The 25,268-nt window shown below is 38.4% G+C and overlaps 1 protein-coding gene across 3 annotated transcripts in view; it reads right to left on the reverse strand.

The window, feature by feature from the left end:
• Nucleotides 1-25,268, reverse strand: part of LOC136886412 (glucose dehydrogenase [FAD, quinone]) — a 160,554-nt gene that overhangs the window by 39,883 nt on the left and 95,403 nt on the right. For 2 of the 3 annotated variants that reach the window (XM_068230452.1, XM_068230451.1), the window contains 4 exons: nucleotides 22,992-23,243; nucleotides 13,298-13,438; nucleotides 10,299-10,479; nucleotides 2,422-2,597 (listed from right to left, as the gene is read on the reverse strand). In XM_068230452.1, coding sequence (XP_068086553.1) covers nucleotides 2,422-2,597; nucleotides 10,299-10,479; nucleotides 13,298-13,438; nucleotides 22,992-23,243 — 750 coding nt within the window. The remainder of the gene's footprint in view (nucleotides 1-2,421; nucleotides 2,598-10,298; nucleotides 10,480-13,297; nucleotides 13,439-22,991; nucleotides 23,244-25,268) is intronic. The other variant, XM_067159184.2, reaches the window with a different exon arrangement.

The following is a 25,268-nucleotide window of genomic DNA, read 5'->3' on the forward strand; positions in this document are numbered from 1 at the left end:
TTGTCTGTATGTATTCCTTGTGGTTGCCATTGGATCAACGTCGACTTCTGCGAGGTCCTTTTGTGCATCCACTAGCCAGCGAGCTTTGGATTGTCGGTTTCCATTGATAATAAGAAATATCTTCTTAATCAGTCGTGAGTCATCCATTCGTGCTAAATGTCCATAAAATTTCATACACCGTTTGCGTGCGACTGAAGAGAATCGCTCAGTTAATGCATAGAGTTCTTCCGAGCTTCTTTGCATCCATTTACCCTCTTGAAACTTGGGCCCGAATATCTTCCTCAGTACCTGTCGTTCAATTTTCTCAATGTCCTTGATGTTAATGGTAAGTGCTGATGTCTCAGTTGCGTAGAGTGCCTCAGGGAGGACAACGGTGTGGTAGTGTCGGAGTTTGGCTTTTGTGGATATTGATTTCTTATTGTAGAAGTTCCAGGTGATTAGGTATGCTTTACGTAGTTTTTCTGCGCGCATTTTGTTGGCTGCTTTTTCATTGCCTGAATCACCAATAATTTCACCCAAGTACTGGAATTGTTTGACTTGTAAAATGTTGCCATATTTGGTCGCTAGTGATGTTAGGTGTGTGCACTTGGAGTCCATGTATTGCTTTTTTTCATATGAGATGTGGAGACCAGTTTTGATTGCAATCTCGTGAAGCTTCTCGATGGCGTGCCTGGCTTCTTCGGGAGTCCAGGTAATTATTGCTAGATCGTCAGCAAAGGCAAGGCATTTAATGTTAATTCGTTTACTTTTCGTTCCCATGTTTATTCCGGGTACTTCTTTCTCCCATGTTTTAATGACCTTATCCAGTACTAGGTTGAACAGAAGTGGGGACAATCCATCACCTTGTCTAACCCCTGTTTTTATTTCAAAGGGTGCAGAGATTTCACCCATGAACTTCACCTTAGAGGTTGTATCTGTTAAGGTTTGTTGGATTAACGTGACTGTTTTGTTATCAACACCGTAATATTATTATTATTATTATTATTATTATTATTATTATTATTATTATTATTATTATTATTATTATTATTATTATTATTATTATTATTATTATTATGTGTGTGTGTGTGTGCAAGCACCCAAGGTGCTACATAATTGATGCAATTATGCTGACAACAATGAAGATTTATCATTTAAATAAACAATTTTACAGTATTTGCGTTTTAATTTGGATCACCCCATGACTCAAATATCTAAAATATCTATTAGTATTATGTAACTAGATGATATCTAGGTTATATTAACCAGGCGGTCTGTAAAAACGGCAAGACCATTAAAAAGGTCATAGGGAGAACACTGATGATGATGATGGTAGTGCTTACACAAACTCTTAATGCCAAGTGGCTGTACAATTTAACATGACAGTACTCATAGCTGCAGCATGAGACAGGAGAACACGGCAAGGTGGAGCCATCCATCGAAGCACTTTTGCGGTATTTGCTTGCTTTAACAATGACCCATCCATTACAGCTAGCTATTTCTGTCTCGCATACACAGGGATCCTCCACAAGAAGTGGTGAAAAACTCTGTCAGTTTTTTATATGTAAAGGTGAGAAATCTGCTTATGGAGCACGTATTAAGGGCAATAAATGTGTCACCGCTGCACATGAGGTGACAGGCTGCTGACTTGAGTTTCCTCTACAGAATCTTACATTGGGCATTAGTGCTCGGAACATGCTGTCTCACTCTTGTCTCTCTGCGTTCCTTCCTGTTCCAACAGAGTCAAAGATCTTCTCCACATTCCCCACACTCAGCACTCATTACTTCACTGATCTTTCCTAATCCACCTCCCAACTCTCTTTAACACAATTAATAGGAGACCAAAGCTTGACAGAGCATCACGTAAAAGTATATTCCGAAGGGGTGTAAATAATCTTTTAAGGATAATGTGATGTGAAGTGGCTATATAGCCATCTTGACCCACGACGAGTTGGTTATGAACATGGACATTCTCTAATAATAATGCTATTTGCTTTACGTCCCACTAACCACTTTTACGGTTTTTGGTGACGCCGAGGTGCCGGAATTCAGTCCAGCAGTAATTCTTTTACGTGGCAAGGAAATCTACCGACACAAGGCTGCCGTATTCTTAGCACCTTTAAATGCCACCAGTCTGCGCCAGGATTGTACCTGTCAAGTACCTGAGCCAAGTACCAGTCAGCCCAGCCAGACATTCTCATGGTTTTTGATTTAGACAGTTGTTATTAGTAGGCTGTGTACCTGATCTTATCTTTCGTTATGTTTCTTATATTTTATTATGAAAGATTACATATTTTATAATTAGTCTGTTGACAATACAAGTGAAATGCAATCAATGTAGCTGTATCTTGTGCTAAATAAATAAATGAATAACAAATAAATAAATAAATGAATAAATAAATAAATAAATAAATAAATAAATAAATAAATATACATATTTACCTGTGAGAGGCCTGTCGATGATAGAGGCCCTTTTCGATCATGCAGATAATCCATTACTGTACTGTTAGTGAGAAGTGCATGAGCTGTCTTGTTTTTGATGATGAACCGCACAGGAAATGAAACATGATTGTGAAGATTGTGTCCTACCGCAGGCAAATGTTTCACCAATGGGATTCCTGAGGAGAGAAAAGACTTCTATTTCAAAAATACTTCTCAAGTAGTAGTAGTACAGTAGTAATAGTAATACAGTATAACCATTCTTAAAATAAGTGGAAAGGTGACTTGAATGGAAAATTATCCCAGTCCATCGACATCTGCAACTGCAAGAAGGTGTCGCCGTCCTTTTGCAAGCGTGCTAGGTTGTCGGAGCATGTTGCATATCGCATCCACCGCTGAACCTCCGTCAGTGTATGCGGTACCCACCGCGATGTGATTTTGCGCAGTTGCACCTCTGTTAGCAATATCCTGTGGATGGTGCATTTCTTGATGCCGCTTGCCCTCTCTAACTCCAGTAGCGACCATTGTCTGTCTTCCTCAAGGACTGCTCAATGATGGCACGTGCCACATCGTCTGCACATTGACAGGTCGTCCCGAGCGTTGCTGCTCACCGGTTGCCACACGTCCTTGTTGAAACTTTCCTACCCACCATTCTGCTGTACAGTATGTGAGGGCATTATTCCCAAGGGCTTCCCCCAATTCACTGTGACATTCTCTCGCATTTCTCCACCGGAGAACGGTTATATAAAATGGTTGTGCGCCCAGCCATATTATATGGCTCTGAATATTGGGCTACAAAAAGTGTAACAGTGGAGAAAATGTGGCTGCCAGAAATAATTTTCTTTTGGACATTCATTTACATAACCCTATTTATTGCAACACCTTATGGTACATGTGCCGTGTTTTTAAGAATTGCATCCGACTGCATCACATTGCATCTTCTAGAACTTTTGATTACTAAAGAGTCAGAAAGAAAGAAGACTTCTCATATTGGTTAAAATAAAAACTTGTGTTACTGGTCAATATATGTCGACAGAGCATAACCCTGCAATTTGATTGGACATTCACTTTGATGAGGAAATTTTCTATCTTCCGACTTGTGAGCGGACCCGCCGTGAGGCGTGCTTTTGCAAGTTGTCTTTCTGATCTGGTTCTCGTAGGATACAGATGTGGTCTATGACGTGTCCCACTCACATGGGGGAATTCAGCGTTTCTTGCATAAGCCTTGCTCTTAGTTTTTTCTAGTAATGTTAAAGGGACTTTAATTAATTTCAAATGTGCAGGTGTTTTCCCCGCTGAGGTCTACTGGCCAAGTTTTATTGTTAACGGGGTAATTTTTCAATTACCTCCATCCTAATTGTGATGAGGAAACTGTCTTTTCTAACCTTTTATATAAATTGTAAAAACTAACCTACCTCATGTCACTGCCTTCGTAATTCTGTTTTAAAATTTACACTATATGGCGAAGTCTGTGACTGGATGTACCCATCCTTTCTATCCTTTCAATAGGTTCGCTGTACATTTGTTTCTCCTCCATGGCACTACAGCCCTGAAGGGCCTTGACCTACCAAGCAACGGCTGCTCAGTCCAAAGGCCTGCAGATTAAGAGGTGTCATGTGGTCAGCACGACAAATCCTCTTGGCCGTTATTCTTGCCTTTCTAAACTGGGCCACTATCTTGCCATCAGATAGCTCCTCAATTCTATTCACGTAGTCTGAGTGGACCTTAAACCAGCCCTCAGATCCAGGTAAAACTCCCTGACCTGTCCAGGAATCAAACCTGGGGCATTTGGGTAAGAAGCAGGCATGCTACCCCTACAGCACGAGGCCGGTCTGTACATTTCTTTGGTAAAACTTAAATAACCTTTTATTTTGTGTCATTCAGTTCTGATTTTCCTTAAATGTTGTTTTTGTTTTGTTTTTTGTACCATATTTTTATACAATAAATAGGACTCTTAGGAATATACCTTTTCTTTCTGAAGTTTCGGCCATGAAAATCTCTGTTCTGCCGCCTTGTAGGGTTCCTACTGTTTCCTGCATCCTGACCTAATTTGTAGTTTTTTTAACCTCATTAATGTCGATAATAACCTCATATAAAAGTGATGTTGTGATGTTTTAACATTTCTAAATTTTATCACATGGTCTTTAATTTCTTTGCAGCCCTGTAGGGTTTCCACCGTTTCCCACATCCTGACCTCAGATGTCGCTTTCTAACCTCATTTATTTTATTTTATTTTTGCTAGTTGTTTTACGTCGCACCGACACAGATAGGTCTTACGGTGACGATGGGACAGGAAAGGGCTAGGAGTGGGAAGGAAGCGGCCGTGGCCTTAATTAAGGTACAGCCCCAGCATTTGCCTGGTGTGAAAATGGGAAACCACGGAAAACCATTTTCAGGGCTGCCGACAGTGGGGTTCGAACCTACTATCTCCCGAATACTGGATACTGGCCGCACTTAAGCGACTGCAGCTATCGAGCTCGGTTAACCTCATTTAAATTTGATGGTACAATGTTTTAACATTTCTAAATTTTATCACATTGTCTTTAATTTCTTATTTTGTGTACTGGACATAAACCATTACAAAAAGAACAGATGAGCAGAAAGTCCATGTTTCAGAAATGCGTATCTTAAGATGGGCTTGTAGGGTAACCCGACTGGATAAATCCTGAATTATGTTATCTGCCAGTCCTTATGACATACATATACAATGTATATATGTACCCATGCCTGTTCTCATATTTTGGCTGAAGATGACGCACAACAGCATTGAAACTGGTTGCAAGTAAAATGTTGTAACTTAACCATTATAACATTCTTTTTGTATTGAAAAGGTGGACCCTTTAAGCTACCTCTCTTACCAGCACTTTGTTATCTATATGATTAAGTCAGAAGTATGAGGTGAGGATGTATATACGATGAGTAACACATGGTTGATAGTTAGCAGTGGCGATCTGACGGAGCGAAGCCTAGCATACCTATCCCCCGCTCCTATCAGATATACAGTAGCAAGCCATGAGGGATGAGTAGAGGGGAGAGGGACAAGAGTCTGGGCTGCAATATCAGTCTCCAATGCCTTGATCTCAAAAATACGTGCAACGTTTTTTCTCACTGTTTTCAAGTTTTGTAAATGGAACAATGTGTCAGATGCATACATTATAATGGGCTTTAGACTTCCATCATTCTCAATTGAGGTTTGGGCTTCACCGATAGCCTCGGTAGCTCTCAGTATATGCCACTGGCAACTACTAAGTATTTAGATAATGGGTACATGTACATATTACTCTATAGAGAAGCAAGACATAATACGTGGGAAGTATGACATGTATACCAAGAACAATATTTTGGATGAAGTCTACTGACTGCGGATATGTTTCAAAGAGTAAAAGATACCTGTATGAAAAATTTCCTTTGGAAGAAGACTACTCAGTGTGATGCACCATTGATGTCTGGTGATAAGGAAGAATATGAGAACAACTTGCATACAGCTCACAGGCCATTTCACATGATGTGAACATCAGCCAGGCATCTGTACTGTGCACATTACATCACAGTAAATTCTATACGTCACTAACTGTGCCACTTACCACCTTATATGCCTCCTCTGCCATATGTTGAAAGTATTTGAGTGTATCAATTGCACCATCCTTGCCATTACAGTTGATTAATTTCATTTTTTGGTTTTAGTAAATATTGAACGACAAATTAATTTAGTCCTATAATCACTGTTCAAAGGAAATAGTGGCAACTATGCTGTAACAATGCCATGAAATATAGCCAGGCAATATAATGTATACCTGAGGCAGCTTAGATACTCACCCTCCCTCAGCGTAAATGAACTCACCCTCCACACCTCATACAGGTGTGCAGCGACAACAACAAGAACACAGTTTTGAGCGTGCGCTCGTGGAGTACAACTGTAATGATTTCGAAGCAAGATCTGGTTAAAAGCTGAATGTGCTAGAGGTCACAATGCAAGTGTTAGGAAGGATTGCAAGAGGCTTGCGGTGAAAGTGCATTACCTTACTGTACTGTAACACGGTGGGTGAAGGCCTTCAAAGACGGACGATAAAATGTGGCAGACATGCCGTGGCCTGGTTGTCCTGCAGTAAGTGATGATGATGTGCAGAATGTGAACGCGTTAGTTCTGGCGGATCAGAACATCACAATTCGTGAATTATGCTACGGAGACGGACATGAACGTGATTAGAAAAGTGGACGCTGCTCTATATAAAAAGGGTACTGTGTTTTTAAGATAGGCATAAGTTACTGCCTCTTGTACATTTTATGCATTGTGCAGGGAAGTATACCATATTAGACTGCACATACACAAAATTGATGTAAGATGTCACATAAGATATGACTTAAGAGATATTTGTGAACATTCTTTTTCGTCTTGAAGCCAATATGCCTTACATTCAGTTACAGTAGAATTGAGAAACTGCCAAACCAATTGTGGAGATAGAGGAATATAATTAAGTTTCTAGATAGAAAGGGAATCTCTTTAGGAGTTCAACTATGTCAAGAGTCATGCAGTGTGTAACAACAAAGCTTCCACCCTTGCGGAAGTAAGGAAATGTCACTGGAAGGGATCAAACTACTGACTCCTCAACACTGGGAGATATGTGTAACACATATCAACAGGATAGAAGAAAAAATGAAGTGTGACATAGACCACTAGCTGGTACAGGATGCCATTGGAGAGATCATAATAAACCTGAACAACTTCAACAGTGATGACGACGCTATGGAGTGGATTGAGTAACCTATCTTTCTTCCAGCAACTAAATTGGTGAGTACCTTAACCCTCCAAGTGCTAAGTGCTTTTCTCTAAATGCCAGGCCACTTACTGAAGAATTGCACACAGATTTTTTAAAAATGTTAAATCGCTGCTCAAAAAAGAAATATTTGACATGCAGTATACAATTTTACATGCTTATGTACATATATGGTGAGTTTTCAGCCATCAAAATTTTGAATAACAAATAACATTTTTTTAATTGAGATTTTCATTTTAATCACTAATGGCAGGATATGTTCTAAAATATTATGTTCAATTTATTCATTGAGAACTCTGTACCAAGTTTATCCCCATGTGATGCAGTTCTTATGGAAATAAATTATAAAAGTTCCAACAGGCACATTCGGTTTTTAACTCGTCCATCCCCAAGTGTTTTTGAAATATTTCAAAGCAACTGAAATTGACTTTTTGCCTGCCCTGTGCTTGAATGAGTCATTTCAAGTTAGTGAGGAATGAGTTATGGAAATCTTCAACTTCTGCCTTAATTTCCTACTGATAATAGGATAGTACTTTTACCAATTATAATACCTCTCTAATGTCACACTTACATCATTCAATGGCAAATATTCCAATCACTCCATCCCGCTTTTTTCATCTACACCACCCCCATCACCCTCTGTTCCCGATCTACAGGACATGCTTAATATTTCGACAAGTCACTTGCCCAATCAATCTGTAGCGGATGGTTGAAATTTGGGACATAAAAAAACCTAAAATTAATTTAGAAAAATAAAAGCAATCTTAAAATTAAAATTAAAGAAGGTTAAATATGAAAACTAATGATAAGAAGTGGACAGCGGAAGGAGTCCTACAAGGTCCATGTAATCGTATGGCATTGTGGGGAAAAGGAGATAAACAACGAGTACCCTCAAACTCTTTTCTAATGAACACAAGAAAATAAAGTTACATCAAAGGTACAAATCAAAGGAACATAGTGAGTGAAAATTAAAAAAACACAGAAGTGCCAGTGAACACTAGTTACATACTAGTATTTTTAAATAAAATAAAAATTGTAATAATAGGTTAATCAAACTCTTTGAATAGTAAGAGCCCAGAACCTGAACATAGAAGCTGATGCAGAACTACGTGAGGCAAACTCGAAGAAAAACCAAATTTTACATGTGACTGACAATATCGCTAATCCAGAAAAGAAAAGTTAAATTTACATTTAGATACAATACTCTGAACAAGAAAACAGAATTGCCTCTGAAAACAAATTTGATGTTTCAAATTGGTGCATGTGGAATATCAAAGGTAAACTCCGACACACGAATTATAATTTACATTTTAACAGAAGTTACATGAAACACATTAAAAGGCCCAAAACACAAGAATGAATAGCGCTTACCTAGAGGCTAGCATCCCCCAGAGGGGATGAACGCCGAGCGCGTCTGCCCGCTAGGTCGGTCAGATGTTAAAGATGCTCAAACAAGCTCCGCACACATGGAGGCACAAGAAACCGGAAATCATGCAATTGCGGGAACCAATTACATTACTCTTGACACCCACATTCACCAATTAGAAATGCGCTTATTCCTACCAATTAAAACAGTTCTTATTTAATCCAATCGTAAAGCACTTCGAGTTTAGTCCTGTAAGGAAACAGCGATTTCACCATTAACGACACATGGCATTACAAGTTGCCTAAAAATTTAGGTACCCGAGTTTATATGAGTTATTACAAAAATTCACCCAAACAGATTTTCATACAGATAATATTTAAAATGTTCACCAGTTCAAAATTAAATAACACAGTATATGACCTTCTCAAAATAAAATTACAATAATAGTAATAATTTTATATAACACAAAACAAAATTCTAAAATGATTGTTCTTCTTTTAGTCCTGATCGAATACCACAGGTCCAATTCTCAAATTAATATTTTAGACAACTTTTCCTGTTCAAACACAGGTCACACAATCCATAAATTTTCATATAATTAAAACAGTTTAGAACAAATTCCCCTACGAATTTCTCCAGATCCTCAAACTTTGACGCAATGGTTATTGACGGTATGTAAGTTTGTCAAAATGGAACTTGCAACATTTTCTCAAATATTGTCTTTGCTGTACCCTAAAACCACAGGCCACCTTAGTCATTTTTTGATGCAGAACATCTATAGTCGTAACACTTGGGCACATTTCCTTTCCTTAATGCATAATAATTTTCTCCCATGTGAAATACGTCATCAGCTGAGCCTTCAGTTTATACGTCACCACCAATGTCCTGACAAATCAACATATGACTACTTGGACTCGATATCTATTTCTTCCGAGGTTCCTGGAATCTCTCAAACTCCAAGAATATCCATTGTACAGTTTTATTCGTTTTCTGATTCAGGCAATTGATTAACCCATCCACCCCACCTCCCAAACTACTATTGCACATCTCTACAATTTTGCTCAATATGATATCTTAAACCAATACAGTAATCAATCTTATTATTCCACTATGCCACCTCACCTTGTTAACTCTTTATCTCATTTACATCCAAAACTCTGATTTGTTCTCGCTGTCAAGAGATCAGAGATTCCACCTGAAACTGCCCTATTCCAGGAAGCTTTCATTCCCGTCGGTAGAAGGCAGCTTTAGACTTAGAGGGAAAAAATGCTGTCAAATAAGGATTTCCTTAAGCCCCTAGTAAGATAAATTCTTATCTGGTGGCACAGATGAATGATTTTACAACTGATTCAGCGAATGCCTGCACTATGCATCCTGCTTGCGACGTTGGCACTCTTGTGATATTACATTGCATAGAAAGCATGACATTGCTACTTCTAGGGTCAATCTTCAGAATTATATTGAATATCTTCTTGATCCATTCTGATGATTTTATAAAAGTAGAATTTTTTAGATAACATGTTATGTATTCAAACTATCAATTCAGTTTCCTGGTTTCTTGGCTGACGGTTTTTTATGCAAGTAGTACTGCAACTTACACGTGGGTGGAGTTGTAATTGTTGATTCATAGGTTATTCTTAGCAGGTTACATATGTTCAAGAAGAAAAATAATAGGCGCAACTGATTCACCTGGTATATATACCGTATTTATGTGCAAAGATGTAAATAAATAAATGTACCTAGTTCCGCAAGATCATCCTTTGGTCCAATACCAGATAAGAGCAGGAGCTGTGGAGAGTTGATAGTCCCACCACTTATTATGACTTCTTTCCGAGCAATGGCAAAGTTTCTTCTATCACCATGTTCATACTCCACGCCATATGCTTGCTTTGTCTCTGGGTTTATTAGGATCCTTGTTACCTAAGATAGAAAGATACCATAATAATTATCAACAATATTATTAACACTCAAGGAGATTAGAATACACCAGAAAAAAGAGTAAATAATAATAATTATTATTATTATCATAAAAAATAGCAAACAGCAGCAACAGTAATAATAACAAAAAAGGAATCCGGATAGGGGCCAGCTTGAGGCAGCTCTACTTAAGGGCATAGCGACTCTGCTCACATGAATCCCAGAGTACACTCACTCTGTGTGTAGCATTTGGTATGAATGAATGAATGAATGAATGAATGAATCAATCAATCAATCAATCAATCAATCAATCAATCAATCAATCAATCAATCAATCATTGATCTGCATTTAGGGCTGTTGCTCAGGTGATAAATTATTTCAATCCCCGATTCCTAATCCCATAAATGAATATTTGCCCTAATTTGTCCTCTTGAATTCCAATTTTACTTTCATATTATGATTTTTCCTACCTTTAAAAATGCCTATGCTGGCAGGACCTAGTGTTTACAGTGCACTATGTCTTCTGGTATAGGCTAGAGCAAATTTCTTACTTTCGTAGATCTGTCTCTGTCTTATCCTTGACTTTGACAATATGAAAGTGACTGAGGTATGAGCGATGCTAGTAATGCCAATCCTTATGCAAACAGTCCCTGCTATGAATGGTGTGAAAATGTTGCTCATAGGGTCGGTTGGTGTATGCATTTCAGTGGGCTTGGCAGACTGATATGTAATAGCAACTCTGGCTCGGTGAGGAAAGCAACGGGAAACTACCTCACTCCTCATTTCCCTAGTACGCCTCTTCAGTGATGCCAAGGCCATCTATGACAGCTGATGGCAGAGCTGTTGAGGATCCCACCAGCGGAATCGCTGACGGACTGAACCTACAAACCTTTAAAAGCTCCACTCAAGCTTATTTGTCTACTAATGTAATTTCACGTCATCTCTCCACTGACAGTCCAGAACATACTGCTTAGTCAAGCAGCTTGTCTCCTTACTCCCACGTCTTCCCAGCCCAAAGTTAACAAAAATTTCATAACACTACTCTTTTGTAGGGAATCACACAGAACAAATCGTGCCGCTTTCCTTTGGATGTTTCCCAGTTCTTATATCAAATAATCCTTGTGTGGGTCCAATTCACTGGCACCATACTCATATGCCCTTTTCTTTACATGCTTACTTCTTCATCCATTCCCTTTTCCAGATTCTCAGGGTAGTGTACCACTCCTCTTCTACTACTTTATTGCTATCAACTCCTCTATTTGCAATACAGTCCACAACAGAGCTCCAACATCTCATTCTAGGCCATCCCCTAGGCCACTTTGCTGTCTCTGTATCCGTGAATGTTCTCTCTGGTATTCTCTTTCTTGGCATTCTCATCATGTGTCCAAACCATTTTAGCTTTGCTATATCAATCTCTTCATGAAGTTTACACTCTCCCATTCTTCTCCTTATTTCCTCATTTCGTATTCTGTCTCATCTTGTCCTTCCCTGTATGCACCTCAAGAACCTTATTTCAGTTGCTTGTATCTTACTTTGGTTCCGCTCAGTCAACATCCAGGCTGCTGAAGCATAGGTCAGCATAGGTTTATAATAAGATGAGTATAAAACCTTCTTGCATTTCATTGGCACATTTTTGTTCCATACAATGTCTCTCACGCACTGCTAAAACCTTGCAGACTGCTGTATTCTTAAATAAATTTCTCCATCCAAATTTCCATCTTATGACATCATGCTACCCAAATATTTAAAAATTTTCACTACTTCAAGAGGTTCATTTCCTATTTTTATCACTCCCCTGGATTTTCTGTTACTTCTCGTCATGATCAAAGTCTTGCTTTTTGCAGTACTAATCTTCATTTCAAAATTTCTTATCTCCTCATTCCATAAATCAACTTGCGTCTGTACTTCCTTTCCATTATTTCCCCACACTACACTGTCATCAGCAAAGAGCATAGACTTTACTTGCTCGCCCATCATCTTCTTCTTGACATTATGTAGAATTCTTTCCATGATGATAATGAAGAGTAAGGGAGACAATAGACTTCCCTGTCTTAAGCCTGTCTCAACTCTGAACCATTCAGTTTGACCCACTTTGGCTTTAACACAGCTTTTGCAATTTTGATACATTGCTATTACCATCTCCATTGTTTCATTCCCAATCTGTGCCTCTGTCAATGTTTTCCATACCAAATTCCTTGGGACACTGTCATATGACTTCTCAATATCTAGAAACATTACTGCCATTTCCTTTCCATATTACCAATACCTTTCCATCATCTGAAGCAATGTGAATATTGGGTCAAATGTGGACCTGCCTCTTCTGAATCCCTACTTGTGTTCTGCCAATCTTCCCTCCAGTCTGTCTCTTATTCGTTTATATAATATTCTTTCAAGGACATGATACTGTATAGGTTTTTGGGCTTATGCCATGTCAAGAAAATAAGGTGTAATTCTTAACGTTTCGCAAAAAACTGTGCTCTGCGTCCTCAGAAGAAATCTCGACTGACCACGAGAAAGGCTTCTTAAACAATGCCACTTTGAAATTTGGACGTTATTATAGAAGAGGAAATGGTACGTTTATTCACCACCAGATGGCCACCAGGACATGGCACAACGCTAGCATTCGAAGCGGACGCTGACTGAAACATCACAATCAGACTAAGCAGTTCACATAACGTGTTTGCGTAACATATGACATAGACAAGTGTATGATATAGACACAAGCCTGGAATGAAACATCTGGCAACGAGGAACGTACAAATTTGGAAAACACCGAGACAAAATAACAATAGTGAAGGGACAGGGTAGGGAACTACTTACATAAATTCTTAATGGCTGGCAACCAGGTATTAATTGATAGCCGGTGTCCCTGTTGAAATTGTTAGGATTTTTACGTATTTCCATAGCTTCCCGTATAATCCTGGACCCTGAGCCACACCCCCTCCTATCGCGGGAACAATCCTAGCACAAATAAATACCATGAGAGATTTGACGCGTAGTTCGCGACTAGGAAAGGCAAAAAAGAAAACAGCCTTGAACTGGAAAAGAGCCTTTTTACAAATTAAAAATAGTAAGAGACTAATTCTATAAGTAATAAAATTCAACTACATGTAATAAGGGTTTATTAAAATCATAAAATAAAGGTAGAAGGAAAGGAAAATAATCAATTAAAAGAATAAGAACGGGTACATACATAAGCAGTCCTGGTCCAGTTGATGGCACAACATTGTTATGTGAGCATGAAGTTACCAAACCCAAAAAATATTAAAACTTTTGGCGAGCTCACTCAGTTAAGTACAATATCATTATTGAATATGCCAGTATTAATACTGGTGCCACAGATCCAAGAGATCATTCTTTCCACGAGTATATTTCAATTCATTTTTCACACAACATCGATCCAACACCACCCTCATAGTAACAATTACTACAGATCATCCAACTCCCATGCATCAAGGAGAAAATCCCAAGCAGAAAATAAAATAAAATATGTAAGATATCAGTATGGCACAAAGAGAAAGTACTCTGGACCAAGGAGATAATGTAAATAACCAAAGGGGAAAATCCCAGGTAGGCACATAGCCTAAATGAATGAAATATAAAACATGGCAGCCCTATAGGTAAGCGAGTGGCCAAGACAGGTGCGAAGGCAAAAGAAATAGCACCGTACGAAAATGCAAGAATAAGATACAGAAACAAGATCAAAATGTAAATTCAGCTGATTGATACGTCATTCTTTCACTCCCCTCTCATACTAACATTAACGCACACATTCAGGCACAGCCGGGATCGGCAAGCAATATGAGCACAAGCGTCAGTTAAACGACAAACTCAATTTCATATAGCATGACTTCAAGGTCATAAATGAGGTCTCATTTATAACAGAAGTTGTGCGCACAAGACAAACAAATTCAGCTGTGGGATCAGAGAAATCCTGCAGTCACACACAAACCTATCAGGGTTCGCACTTCGTATGTCACGAATGGAAGCTCGCGGCGACACAAAGGGCAAACAGTCATTAGATGGCAAATAACATAAAAATGCAGCGCACATGAACAGAAGTAACATGAGACCCAAGCATCAACATATCATAATCACAATAACCACAAGAAAAAACATGCAGTCCATTCATACTGCAGAGCGAACGACACATAACAATCAGCTATAAATAATAGAATAAATATTATGAAAGAATACCCATACCTGGAATATATTAACCAGCAAAGAAAGGAGAAGGATGGTAGTATAGGCTAAGTTTGAATCATTTAAAGACTTTTCTGCAAGTCAAAAATACTACTCCAATCTGCGTGGGGTCCATTTTTATTCTTCTCTCTAAACCAAAACAAAAATTTGAGTCAAAGAGATAAAATTAACATCTCGTTGGAAAGATACGACCATTGCAGGTTATAAATTTCATTTTTCACCTGTATTGAAGATCTACTTGTGATACAAATTCTTATAATTTTGTTAATTATCACCTATTCAATACAATAAAAATGTAATAAAAACTTACATATTTATTAAGTTGTTGTTGTGAGCATCATCAGCCAATTATTATTTACTTAAGGTTATATAAGATCATCAATCCATTCTATTGGATTAAGGTTATGCTTGTAAACCTGATTGACAAATCTTATAATATTTCGCAAGTCATATACCAATAAAATTATCTCTTTAAGTTAAAACATATTTGTCTAAAATCTATCTAAGTCTAACATTTTATTGACGAAACTCATCTGGTGAACATCCTTTAAAATTATTTTAAAAAACCTTTTGAGATCTGGCTAATTTGTAATGATTCAATGTCAATTGCTAATTGGTCTATGGAGGTAATATGGAAAGTTTTCAAAGATCGTGTGGGTAATTATCCCCCTAGATCTCCTGATTTAGAAGCCTGTGATTTTTACCTGTGGGGGGATGCTGAAGGAAAACGTGTATGTGAACAACCCTCACACAAGAGAAGAACTACAACAGAACATTACACAAGTTATTTCGAACATCACATGGGCTGAGATTCACAGAGTGTCTGCAAACCTATTTACGAGGTTTCAGGTGTGTTTAACAGCTGAGGGACAACATTTTGAACATCAAATGTAATGCCAGGTAGGTTTTATACTAATAGTTTCACTAGAAATTTGATTTCTGTAAGTATGCATTGCCGTGAGTAGTGGGGAGGAAAAGCGTGCATTATACCGGTTAGCGACGGAGTGTCATTGCGCCAGTCGTGCTGTGCTCTGAGTGGTGCTGTGGAGTGAGCCAAAAAAAAAAAAAAAAAAAAAAAAGACCCTGTAGAAGAGAAAGGGAAGGGAAAGGGATTATAAAAATTAGGGAACAAAACCTTAAAATTGTGCAGTGCTTCAAGTACATAAGAAGTGAAATGATGCAGGATGCTGGGCTGGACATAGAGATCAGTAAAAGATTCAACAGGGAAATGCATTTTACCAGAGTGTGAGAAACCTGGTGAGGAGGAAGGAGGTACCAGTGAAGTGTAAAGTGGTGATGTATAAGATGTACTACTGCCAATACTTACATTTGCAATGGAGACCTGGAAACTGACAAAAAGTCAGGAGAATAAAATCCAGGCCAGCAAAATGAAATTTTTAAGAAGTATGATAGGAAAAATAAGAAAGGATAGAATAATAAATGAGGACGTCAGGAAGGAAATTGGAGTAGAAAAACTTTTCGACAGAATGGAGAGGGATGAATTTAGATAGTTTGGACATGTTAAGAGGATGGAAGAAGGAAGAATACCAAAGCGGATGATTGAGACCAAGACAGAAGGAAGGAGGGCAAGAGCAAGACCCAGACTAAGGTGGTAGAAAAGAAGGTTAGAGAAGAACAACGGTGATTCGATAGTTTTTTGCTAGTTGCTTTATGTCGCACCGACACAGATAAGTCTTATGGCGACGATGGGACAGAGAAGGGTTAGGAGTGGAAAAGAAGCAGTCGTGGCCTTAATTAAGGTACAGCCCCAGCATTTGCCTGGTGTGAAAATGGGAAACCACGGAAAACCATTTTCAGGGCTGCCGACAGTGGGGTTCAAACCTACTATCTCCCGAATACTGGATACCGGCCACACTTAAGCGACTGCAGCTATCAAGCTCGGTGATTGGACAGCGGAAGGTAGAAAGGTGCCATAAGCTTCCCAATCTGGTGGGAGGTGGACAAAAGAAATGGACAATAATGATGATGACAATGATGATGTGAAATTTCATTATCAGTTCTGAAAGATATTTTTAACTTACATCTCTTGAATATGTTAGTGATTCTAACCAATTATTTTCTGAAATGGGTAAAATTTATGCAATGAACATGAGCTAAATCTTTGTTTTTATTGCTTTTCTTTTTTACATATGATTTTATCTACCATTTCAAGGCTATATCATTATTATTATTATTAAAGCGTCTTTATTGTGGCAAAGTTAGGGCTCCCGGCCCTTTCTTACACTTAACCACTTCATGTATATACAATATAATTTTTACATAAAATTTAAACATATGAAATCTCTACAATTCAAAGTATAACTAAAGGAACAAAAGTATCACTAACTAAACTAACTAAAGTGAGCAAAGTATAACTAAAGTATAAGCAGGAACACATTGCAATAAACAACCATATTCACTCTCATTCATGCATCCCATTCACATTCAAGAAAGACTGGAAGTGCTTATAAGATGATGGTGGCAAAGGATTTTAAATTTTGTCTTAGATTTAGCTTCCCTGATGTCATTGGGAAGTTCATTCCACCAGCTCGTGGCAGTGATCGTGAACGATCTTTTGTAGGTTGCGGTTCGATGCACAGGAATTTCTAGCGTACAGCCTGACCGGGTATTGAACAGGTGTAGGGAACTAAGGTAGCAAAATCTGGTGGATAAGTAAGGAGGAGTGTTTTCATAAAGCACTTGATACACCAAAGTAGTTGCATGGAGTCTACGTCTGCCATTCAGTCATAACCAAGATAACCGTCTATAGAATGGGGATACGTGGGCATATGGTCATATGTCGAATGCATACCTGATGCATGCATTTTGGGCACATTGCAGTCTCATGCCTTGCTCATTATTGATATCAATAAAAACTGTATCACAGTATTCGAGAATTGGAAACAAAAGTGACTGAATGAGCTTTATTTTTAAGGACCAAGGAAATATATTTTTAAACCGCTTCAGAGGATGCAGGCTTTGAAGGCACACTTTCATCACATGTTGCGACCAGTTCAATGTTTTGCTTATAGCCACACCAAGATTTATAACTGTTTCACAATATGGAATAATGGTATTGTTTAGTGCTACAGGAGGAATTTCGTATTGTTTTAAGACGTGTAAGTTTACTGAAGTACCAATGATTATTGCTTGCGTTTTAAGAGGATTAATTTTGAGATTGTTACTCAACGCAAAATTACTTATGAGTCTTAAATCTGCATTAACTTTTTCAACAGCACTTTGAATTTTATCAGTTCTTAAGTGGTAGTAGATCTGCAGATCATCAGCATAAAGATGATACTTGCAATGTGTAAGCGATTTGGCAATATCGTGTAAGTAAGTTGCAAACAGCAATGGTCCAAGTACAGAACCTTGGGGGACACCGAGGGGGTTTGTTAAGCCACTCAGATCTGCTATTATTTACTTTGACACACTGATGGTGATTTTTGAGGTATGAACTGAAAAAGTTTATTGCCGTCTTGCTGAAATTTAATGAATCCAATTTTGAAAGTAGCAGTTGAGGAACAACAGTATCAAAAGCACTAGAAAAATCAAGTAGAACCAGTACAGTCACTTGTCGAGTGTCCATTGCCTGTCAGATATCATCAATTACTTTCAGTAGAGCAGTCGTGTTGTGTCCTTTCTTGAAACCAGATTGGTAAGGGTCAAGCAGTGAGTAGTTAGTCAAGTAAGTGAGGACTTGTTCGTGTACCAAGCGTTCTAGTACTTTGGAAAGGGGTGGGATAATGGATTGCTTTTACAAAAAAAATACATTATTTTAATTTCTTTCGTTTGTTTTTTCTTTGTTCTTGGGAATGCTTAACATTCTATTAATGTAACTGTTATTTACTGCTTTTTTTAATAGGGTTGATGGATGATTGGATTTGTTATTAATTGAAGTGATAGATACTGCAGGTTTTCTAAATACATCAAAGCTATATTGTTTTTATTTTTTCTCAAGATGAGATTTTTAAAACTGATTTTATTGTAATTTTCTGTTTCCATGGTAAGTTTAATGTTAATGTCAAGCAACTCTATTAGAGCCCAGAAATGTTTTGAGAGTAATGAGGGCATAAGAGGAATGAATATCTATACAAGGACAAAGAAAATGAAAGGATGACAGACACAATCAGAAAGAGGAGAATGAGGTTTGCTAGTCACCTGAAGAGGATGGATAACTCCAGACTTTCAAAACTAAATTTCCAGTCATGTTTAAAAAAGTAAGAATTGCAACCAGTAGAACCCAAGAATAAAGAAACATATGAAGGCAGATCGGATAGTAACACACAATAATATTTTTCTCCCCTGGTATTTCACCTGGAATGCTGAAATTGAATGACTATATAGTTTGAAGTCTGCGCTACATAGGGTATTTTGTTTTCATGTGCAGCTCTAGCGAGAGAAGCCTGAACTATGAAAAAAACATGGCATGCATGTTACTGTCATCATCCAGATATGAAGAGCAGCGAAGTGTAGTTCGGTATTTGTGGGCCAAAGGGCATACACCGAGTGAAATTCACAGGGACATGCATGGCATGTATGGGGACGACTGTTTAGACTGTAGCAGTGTCTCCACGTGGTGTTCATTCTTCCAAGAGGGCCGTGTGAACCTTAGTGATTCGCCATGCTCCAGGCGGCTGGTAACAGCTTCAACTCCGCAGAATGTCCGCTGCGCCACCCGTGGGGTAAACCCATAACCCCACAAATGGTCAGCATTAACCTTGCAGTCCTGTAGAAAACCCACGACGATTGGCGGTTCATAATATACTAGCCCCTTTATGGAGTTAAAGCTAGTACATGTGAGATACAAGAAGAAAACAAGGATGAAGCACAAATTACAAAACACAACACAAAATACAATACACTTACCTTGAAAAAGCATGCAAAGGGCACAAAAGACTGTGAATAAAGCTAATTCCTGTGGCAGTGTTGAATTAATCAAAAGAAATGAGAACCAGTATCCAGTATTCGGGAGATAGTGGGTTCGAATCCTACTGTCGGCAGCCCTGAAGATGGTTTTCCGTGGTTTTCCATTTTCACACCAGGCAAATGCTGGGGCTGTACCTTAATTAAGGCCACGGTCGCTTCCTTCCCACTCCTAGCCTTTTCCTATCCATCGTCGCCGTAAGACCTACCTGTGTCGGTGCGATGTAAAGCAACTTGCAAAAAAAAAAAAAAAAAAAAAAAGCTTAAGTAGAATTTACTGCATGACCTGTTTGACAGAGGTAACTCACAAGCTACCAAGGGTTCAACGTAAGGACATGACGTTAAAAGAGTAAATAAATAAGGAACAAGAATCGCCCATAAACTCAAATCAAAGAAGATAATGAGACGGTGGAAGAAAACATATTAGAACACTCTAAGTCAAGAACTAATAGAAATACTTATACTTATTAAAAATTACAATTCACCATCACCAAAACATAAATCAATTACCCCGACCAAGTCAATAACCTTTTACACAACAATCACATCAATAACACATTGCTAAGGTAACCAAAACAAAATACATCATGCCCGCTGAAATAAACCAATCCCAACAGATCCTGCCCAACAAACGGGCCTAAACAAATAAATAGAATACAATTACAGAGGAAATAAATTAATGACCCAAGAAAGAAAGGAAAAAAAAATAGGTTAGTTAAGGGTCAAACGACATTAGGAAGGCTTGCGCGAACCTCCTTGGTTCACAAGCTAACCTTTTACCTTGAGCTTACTTTATGGAAAATAAATAAATAAATAAATAAATAAATAAATAAATAAATAAATAAATAAATAAATAAATAAATAAATAAATAAATAAATAAATAAATAAATAAATAAATAAATAAATAAATAATAATAATAATAATAATAATAATAATAATAATAATAATAATAATAATAATAATAATAATAATAATAATAATAATTTCTTAGTTACTTAAATCAAATTAAATTTCTTGGTTTATAAGGTGTCATAACTCCATAGTAGACCAGTTATTTATAACCAAAATGAGGTTAAGAAAAATCAATTTTAAAGTCATGGCGTCAATATGAAAGTTTTGTCTGTTTCACACTATTCAAATGATTTTTTTTTTTTTTTTAACTTCTAAAAACACTTTCTTGAAGCCTAATCCATTGGTTGCAATAGTTTTCGGTAAATTTAAAAGGAGTGAATAAGCTTACAGTTTCATAGGATTACCAGCAAAGCACATGGTCGCAGGGCACGCTACACTTCTACTAGATGAAAGGATTAGCAAATCCAAATAATTCACCAATAATTTAAAAAGACAATAAAATAAACAAGGACGACGTCACAAAATTGTTGGGACCAAATGCCCGTAGAAAATAGTAAATCTAGCCTGGCTTCATATCCCTGGCCCAAGCTAGGACGCTGTGAGGCCACATGCTACATCCGGACTCCATGGCGGTTCAACTCAAAGTCAGTCGCTTCCCCACGCTTACTAGAGACAGTAGCCACCAACAATTACAGTGCTAGGTCATAGGGCACAGCACAGACCAGACACAGTACCTCAATACACATCCAGAAAACATGAATGTGGAAAGGTAGACCACATTAAATAATAAACAGAGAAGAAGTTAATTGGCAAGAAGCCTAGAGACACAAATTTCAATGTTCGTACTTCAGTCCAAAAGGTTTAGGCAGGGGAGCGAGGGGGGAGGAGGATTAGGCATATGTTACTACCGTCATACCGCACCATTGAGGCAGCAATTTTGAATGACCGGCGTGGGCACCTGCAAACCTTCAGACGTTCAACATTTCCTATGGTGCAGTGTACAACATTGTTCATGACACGCTGAAATGATGTAAAGTTAGTGCTCGCTGGATGTCTAAGGACCTGACAGAAAACCACAAACGCTAGCGAATTATGACAAACATGGATCATTTAACACGTTACGCCGCAGAAGGGCATGACTTTCTGAAAGGAATCGTCACTAGCGATGAGTCGTGGGTGTACCACTACATGCCTGAAATCAAGCAAGCCTCTATGGAGTGGAAACATCTTGGTTTCCCATTACAAAAAAAATTCAAAGTGACTCAATCTGCTAGGAAAGTGCTTGTGACAGTGTTCTGGGACATGTCTGGTGTGTTATTGGTGGACTTTACTGTAGATGGGACCACTGTGAATGCTGCAGCCTGCATTAAAACTTTGGTTAAGTTGCGTTGTGCCCTTCGTTACAAACGCTGCAACATTAATGCTGATGGTATCATATTTCTTCATGACAATGTCTGTCCCCATGTTGCTGCTCCTGTTCATGAGAAATTCACCAAATTTGGGTGGAAGGTGCTCCAGCATCCAACATACAGTCCAGATCTGGCACCATCAGACTTTCATCTTTACAAATAAAAGTATTTATAAAATCCTCCTTATTAATACAAATCAAGTCATCTGTTAGATGAAACAAAGTCTAGACATGTTTCAGCCTATTCTCGAGGCCATCTTCAGTAGCAGAACAATTATTACATAACACAAGCAAATTAAAAATCTTGATGAAGTGAAATGACAGTGATCATGGATTAATGAATTTAAAACATATTGAGGTACAAAGTCCTCTCATCTGATGGGTCATTCTTGATTGTCAAATAAAACTTGCTGACTGTTAAAGTGAGAACACTGTGTTAAGCAGTGTAGTGAGACCGTCAATACTATGGATTAAAATGTGTGTAACATCTGTAATGAGAAAAGGAATTATGAGTAGATGAAAAACAAGTCAAAAAATAATGTAAGAAAAGAAAACTCATTTTACTTACTTTCATCTGTTGGGTCCCGTGAAGAAATGCCTGGCTGGCCAACACTTCGCGACAGATGCAGGAGTGAAATCATCAGTTTCCAGATGGCTATACTCAAACCAAACAGACTTCTAAGAACAGGGCATATTGAAACTGGTACCACGAAGGGAGATAGGTGTTGATAAACTTGGTGACTATACAGGAAAGTAGGTCAAAGATGTAAGTTCATTTGTGATTTGTTTGGTTTTGGTACTTTTGGGGGGAAAAAAATATTGTGCACTACTTTCCTATCTGCCCTCGTATGACAGAGATCAAGATTAGAGAAGAGATGATAGAAGACAGAATAACTTCAAAAGAAAATTGATACAAAACCTCAGATGTTTCTAGAAGGACAAGAGGGAAGGCACTAACATCTGGATGGAAGAGACAAGGAAACAGCACAGTGAAGGGATGAAAAGCTATTGAAAAGCAAGAAAAGAAGCAGAAAATGAACATTTACAGTTAGTTTATGCGGTTCTTAGATGACCATATTTGATAAGGACGGCTTAATGTAAGTAAGTAAAAAGAAATCCTTACCAGACAATTAGTATTGATGTGCAGATTTTTTCTGTTAACAGCAGGTTTTAGAAATGCCTTGGCCACACTAAGTCTAGCTCCATCTTGCACCGTTGCCTGAGCAATAGCAAAGCCAGATTGGTCATGACCCGTAAGATCCACATTAGTTCTGTGTCCTAGCTCTTTGGCAGCTTCCAGGATATAATCAGCTAACTCAGGATGGTCATTAAATTGCTGAACATTTAAGGGTCCACCCTGACTGTGAAATTCAGGCTAGAAAGAAAACAAGAAGAAGAAAATCAGATTAATCCATAATGACCAATTAAATTTAATTAAGAATAACAGATGGTCCCCCAATCAAAACTTTTAAGTTTTCAATAAAGGGCCGCCTGAATAATTGCTGACATTAGCAGTAAATTGCCTTTGGGAGTGGAGACCCCATCGTAACAATAGCCTAAAAGTCAGCAATGATATACCTTCAACACCCTGAAATGAAATGAAATGTCGTATGGCTTTTAGTGCCGGGATATCCCAGGACGGGTTCGGCTCACCAGGTGCAGGTCTTTCTTTTTGACTCCCGTAGGTTACCTGCGCGTCGTGATGAGGATGAAATGATGATGAAGACGACACATACACCCAGTCCCCGTGCCATTGGAATTAATCAATTAAGGTTAAAATCCCCAACCCGGCCGGGAATCGAACCCGGGACCCTCTGAACCGAAGGCCAGGACGCTGACCGTTCAGCCAACGAGTCGGACATCAACACCCTGACCTGGCAGGAGCTGAACAAGGAGAAATGAAAATGATGATGACTAGCTGTTGAGAACCTGTCATTGACAGATTAGCTTTTATACTTGCAGAAGAGATAGAGCACATCTCCAACTAACAATGATAGGCAGGAGGTTGATGTTATTTTTGATAAATTTTGGGGGCTTAGGACAATGTACACCATCACATGACTTCTTCTTCCAGCTCTGCAGTAATAGAGTGCGTGAGGCCTGGAAAGGATCTGATCATGACATTTGTAGATCTAACAGTGGCATATGATAATGTTGCCAGGGAGTAGGTCCGGTTAGAAAGACAGAATGGTTTAGAAATGGAACTGAACTAAGACAGGGGAATGTGTGCTGTCAATTCTTTTGTTTCTAATTGTTATGGACAAAATTGTAAAGGAGACAAAGATGAAGTAATTTCTTTTTGCAGATGAACATTGAAAACTATGGTATAAAAATTAGCGCAGAGAAAAGCAAGACCATGGTGATATCAAGAGGAGAAATACAAGGGGAATGCATTGTGAAAATTGGTGATCAAACCCTTGAAATTGGCAACAGTTTAAAGTACCTAGAGAGTGAATTGATGCAGAATACAAGGCTGGACAGTGGAGATTAGTACGAAGCTGCAACAAGGAAATGCATTCTACCAGAGTGTAAGAAACCTCGTCAGGAGTAAGGAAGTGTAAAGAGATAATGTACAAAATGTATTATGCACCCATATTGACTTGCGCGGCTGCGACCTGGACAACGACAAGTAGGGAGGAGAGTAGAATTCAAGCCAGTGAAATGAAATACCTAAGAAGTATGATAGGGAGGAAAGACAGATTGAGAAACAAAGATGTGAGAAAAGAGTGTGAATGGAAAAACCTTTCCTAAATGAGAAAACTGATAGGAGTAAACTAAGACGATTTGGGCATGTAAAGAGGATGGAGGAGAATACCACAACAGATGATGGAGAGGAAGTTCAAGGTGAAGGGAGGCCTAAAACAAGGTGGATCAATTCAATAAGAGGAGTGCTAGAAGAAGAAGAAGAAGAAGAAGAAGAAGAAGACGAAGAAGAAGAAGAAGAAGAAGAAGAAGAAGAAGAAGAAGAAGAAGAAGAAGAAGAAGAAACCTGGACTGGTACAAAATTATGGAAGAGGAATGGTGGAAGGAGAGAGGAATGTGGAAAAGTGCCATAAATGCCCCAACTCGGCAGGAGCTGGATAAGGCGAAAGGAGGATGATGATGAGGAGGCCTGAACATAACAGCCTCCCCACATTCCTTTATTACACCTTTCCCCGTCTCATTCTTAGAGTCAGCGTTCTCCCCAGGACCATTTTTACAGACTGCCCAGCTAACATGTTTGAAAGATGGAGTACAGAACATTTTCGAGGTTTGGTTTTAATAACGCGCTCCCTATATGAACAATTGTGGAAAAATTAATGTTGCTGAACTTACATAGTTTAGAAGAAATGTAATAAGCCTATATTATTATTATGTGGGTTGAGTCATAAGTCATGCCTCCATGGTATGCACTAGCCAG

This window comes from Anabrus simplex, chromosome X, assembly GCF_040414725.1.
Source record: "Anabrus simplex isolate iqAnaSimp1 chromosome X, ASM4041472v1, whole genome shotgun sequence".
NCBI lineage: Eukaryota > Metazoa > Arthropoda > Insecta > Orthoptera > Tettigoniidae > Anabrus > Anabrus simplex.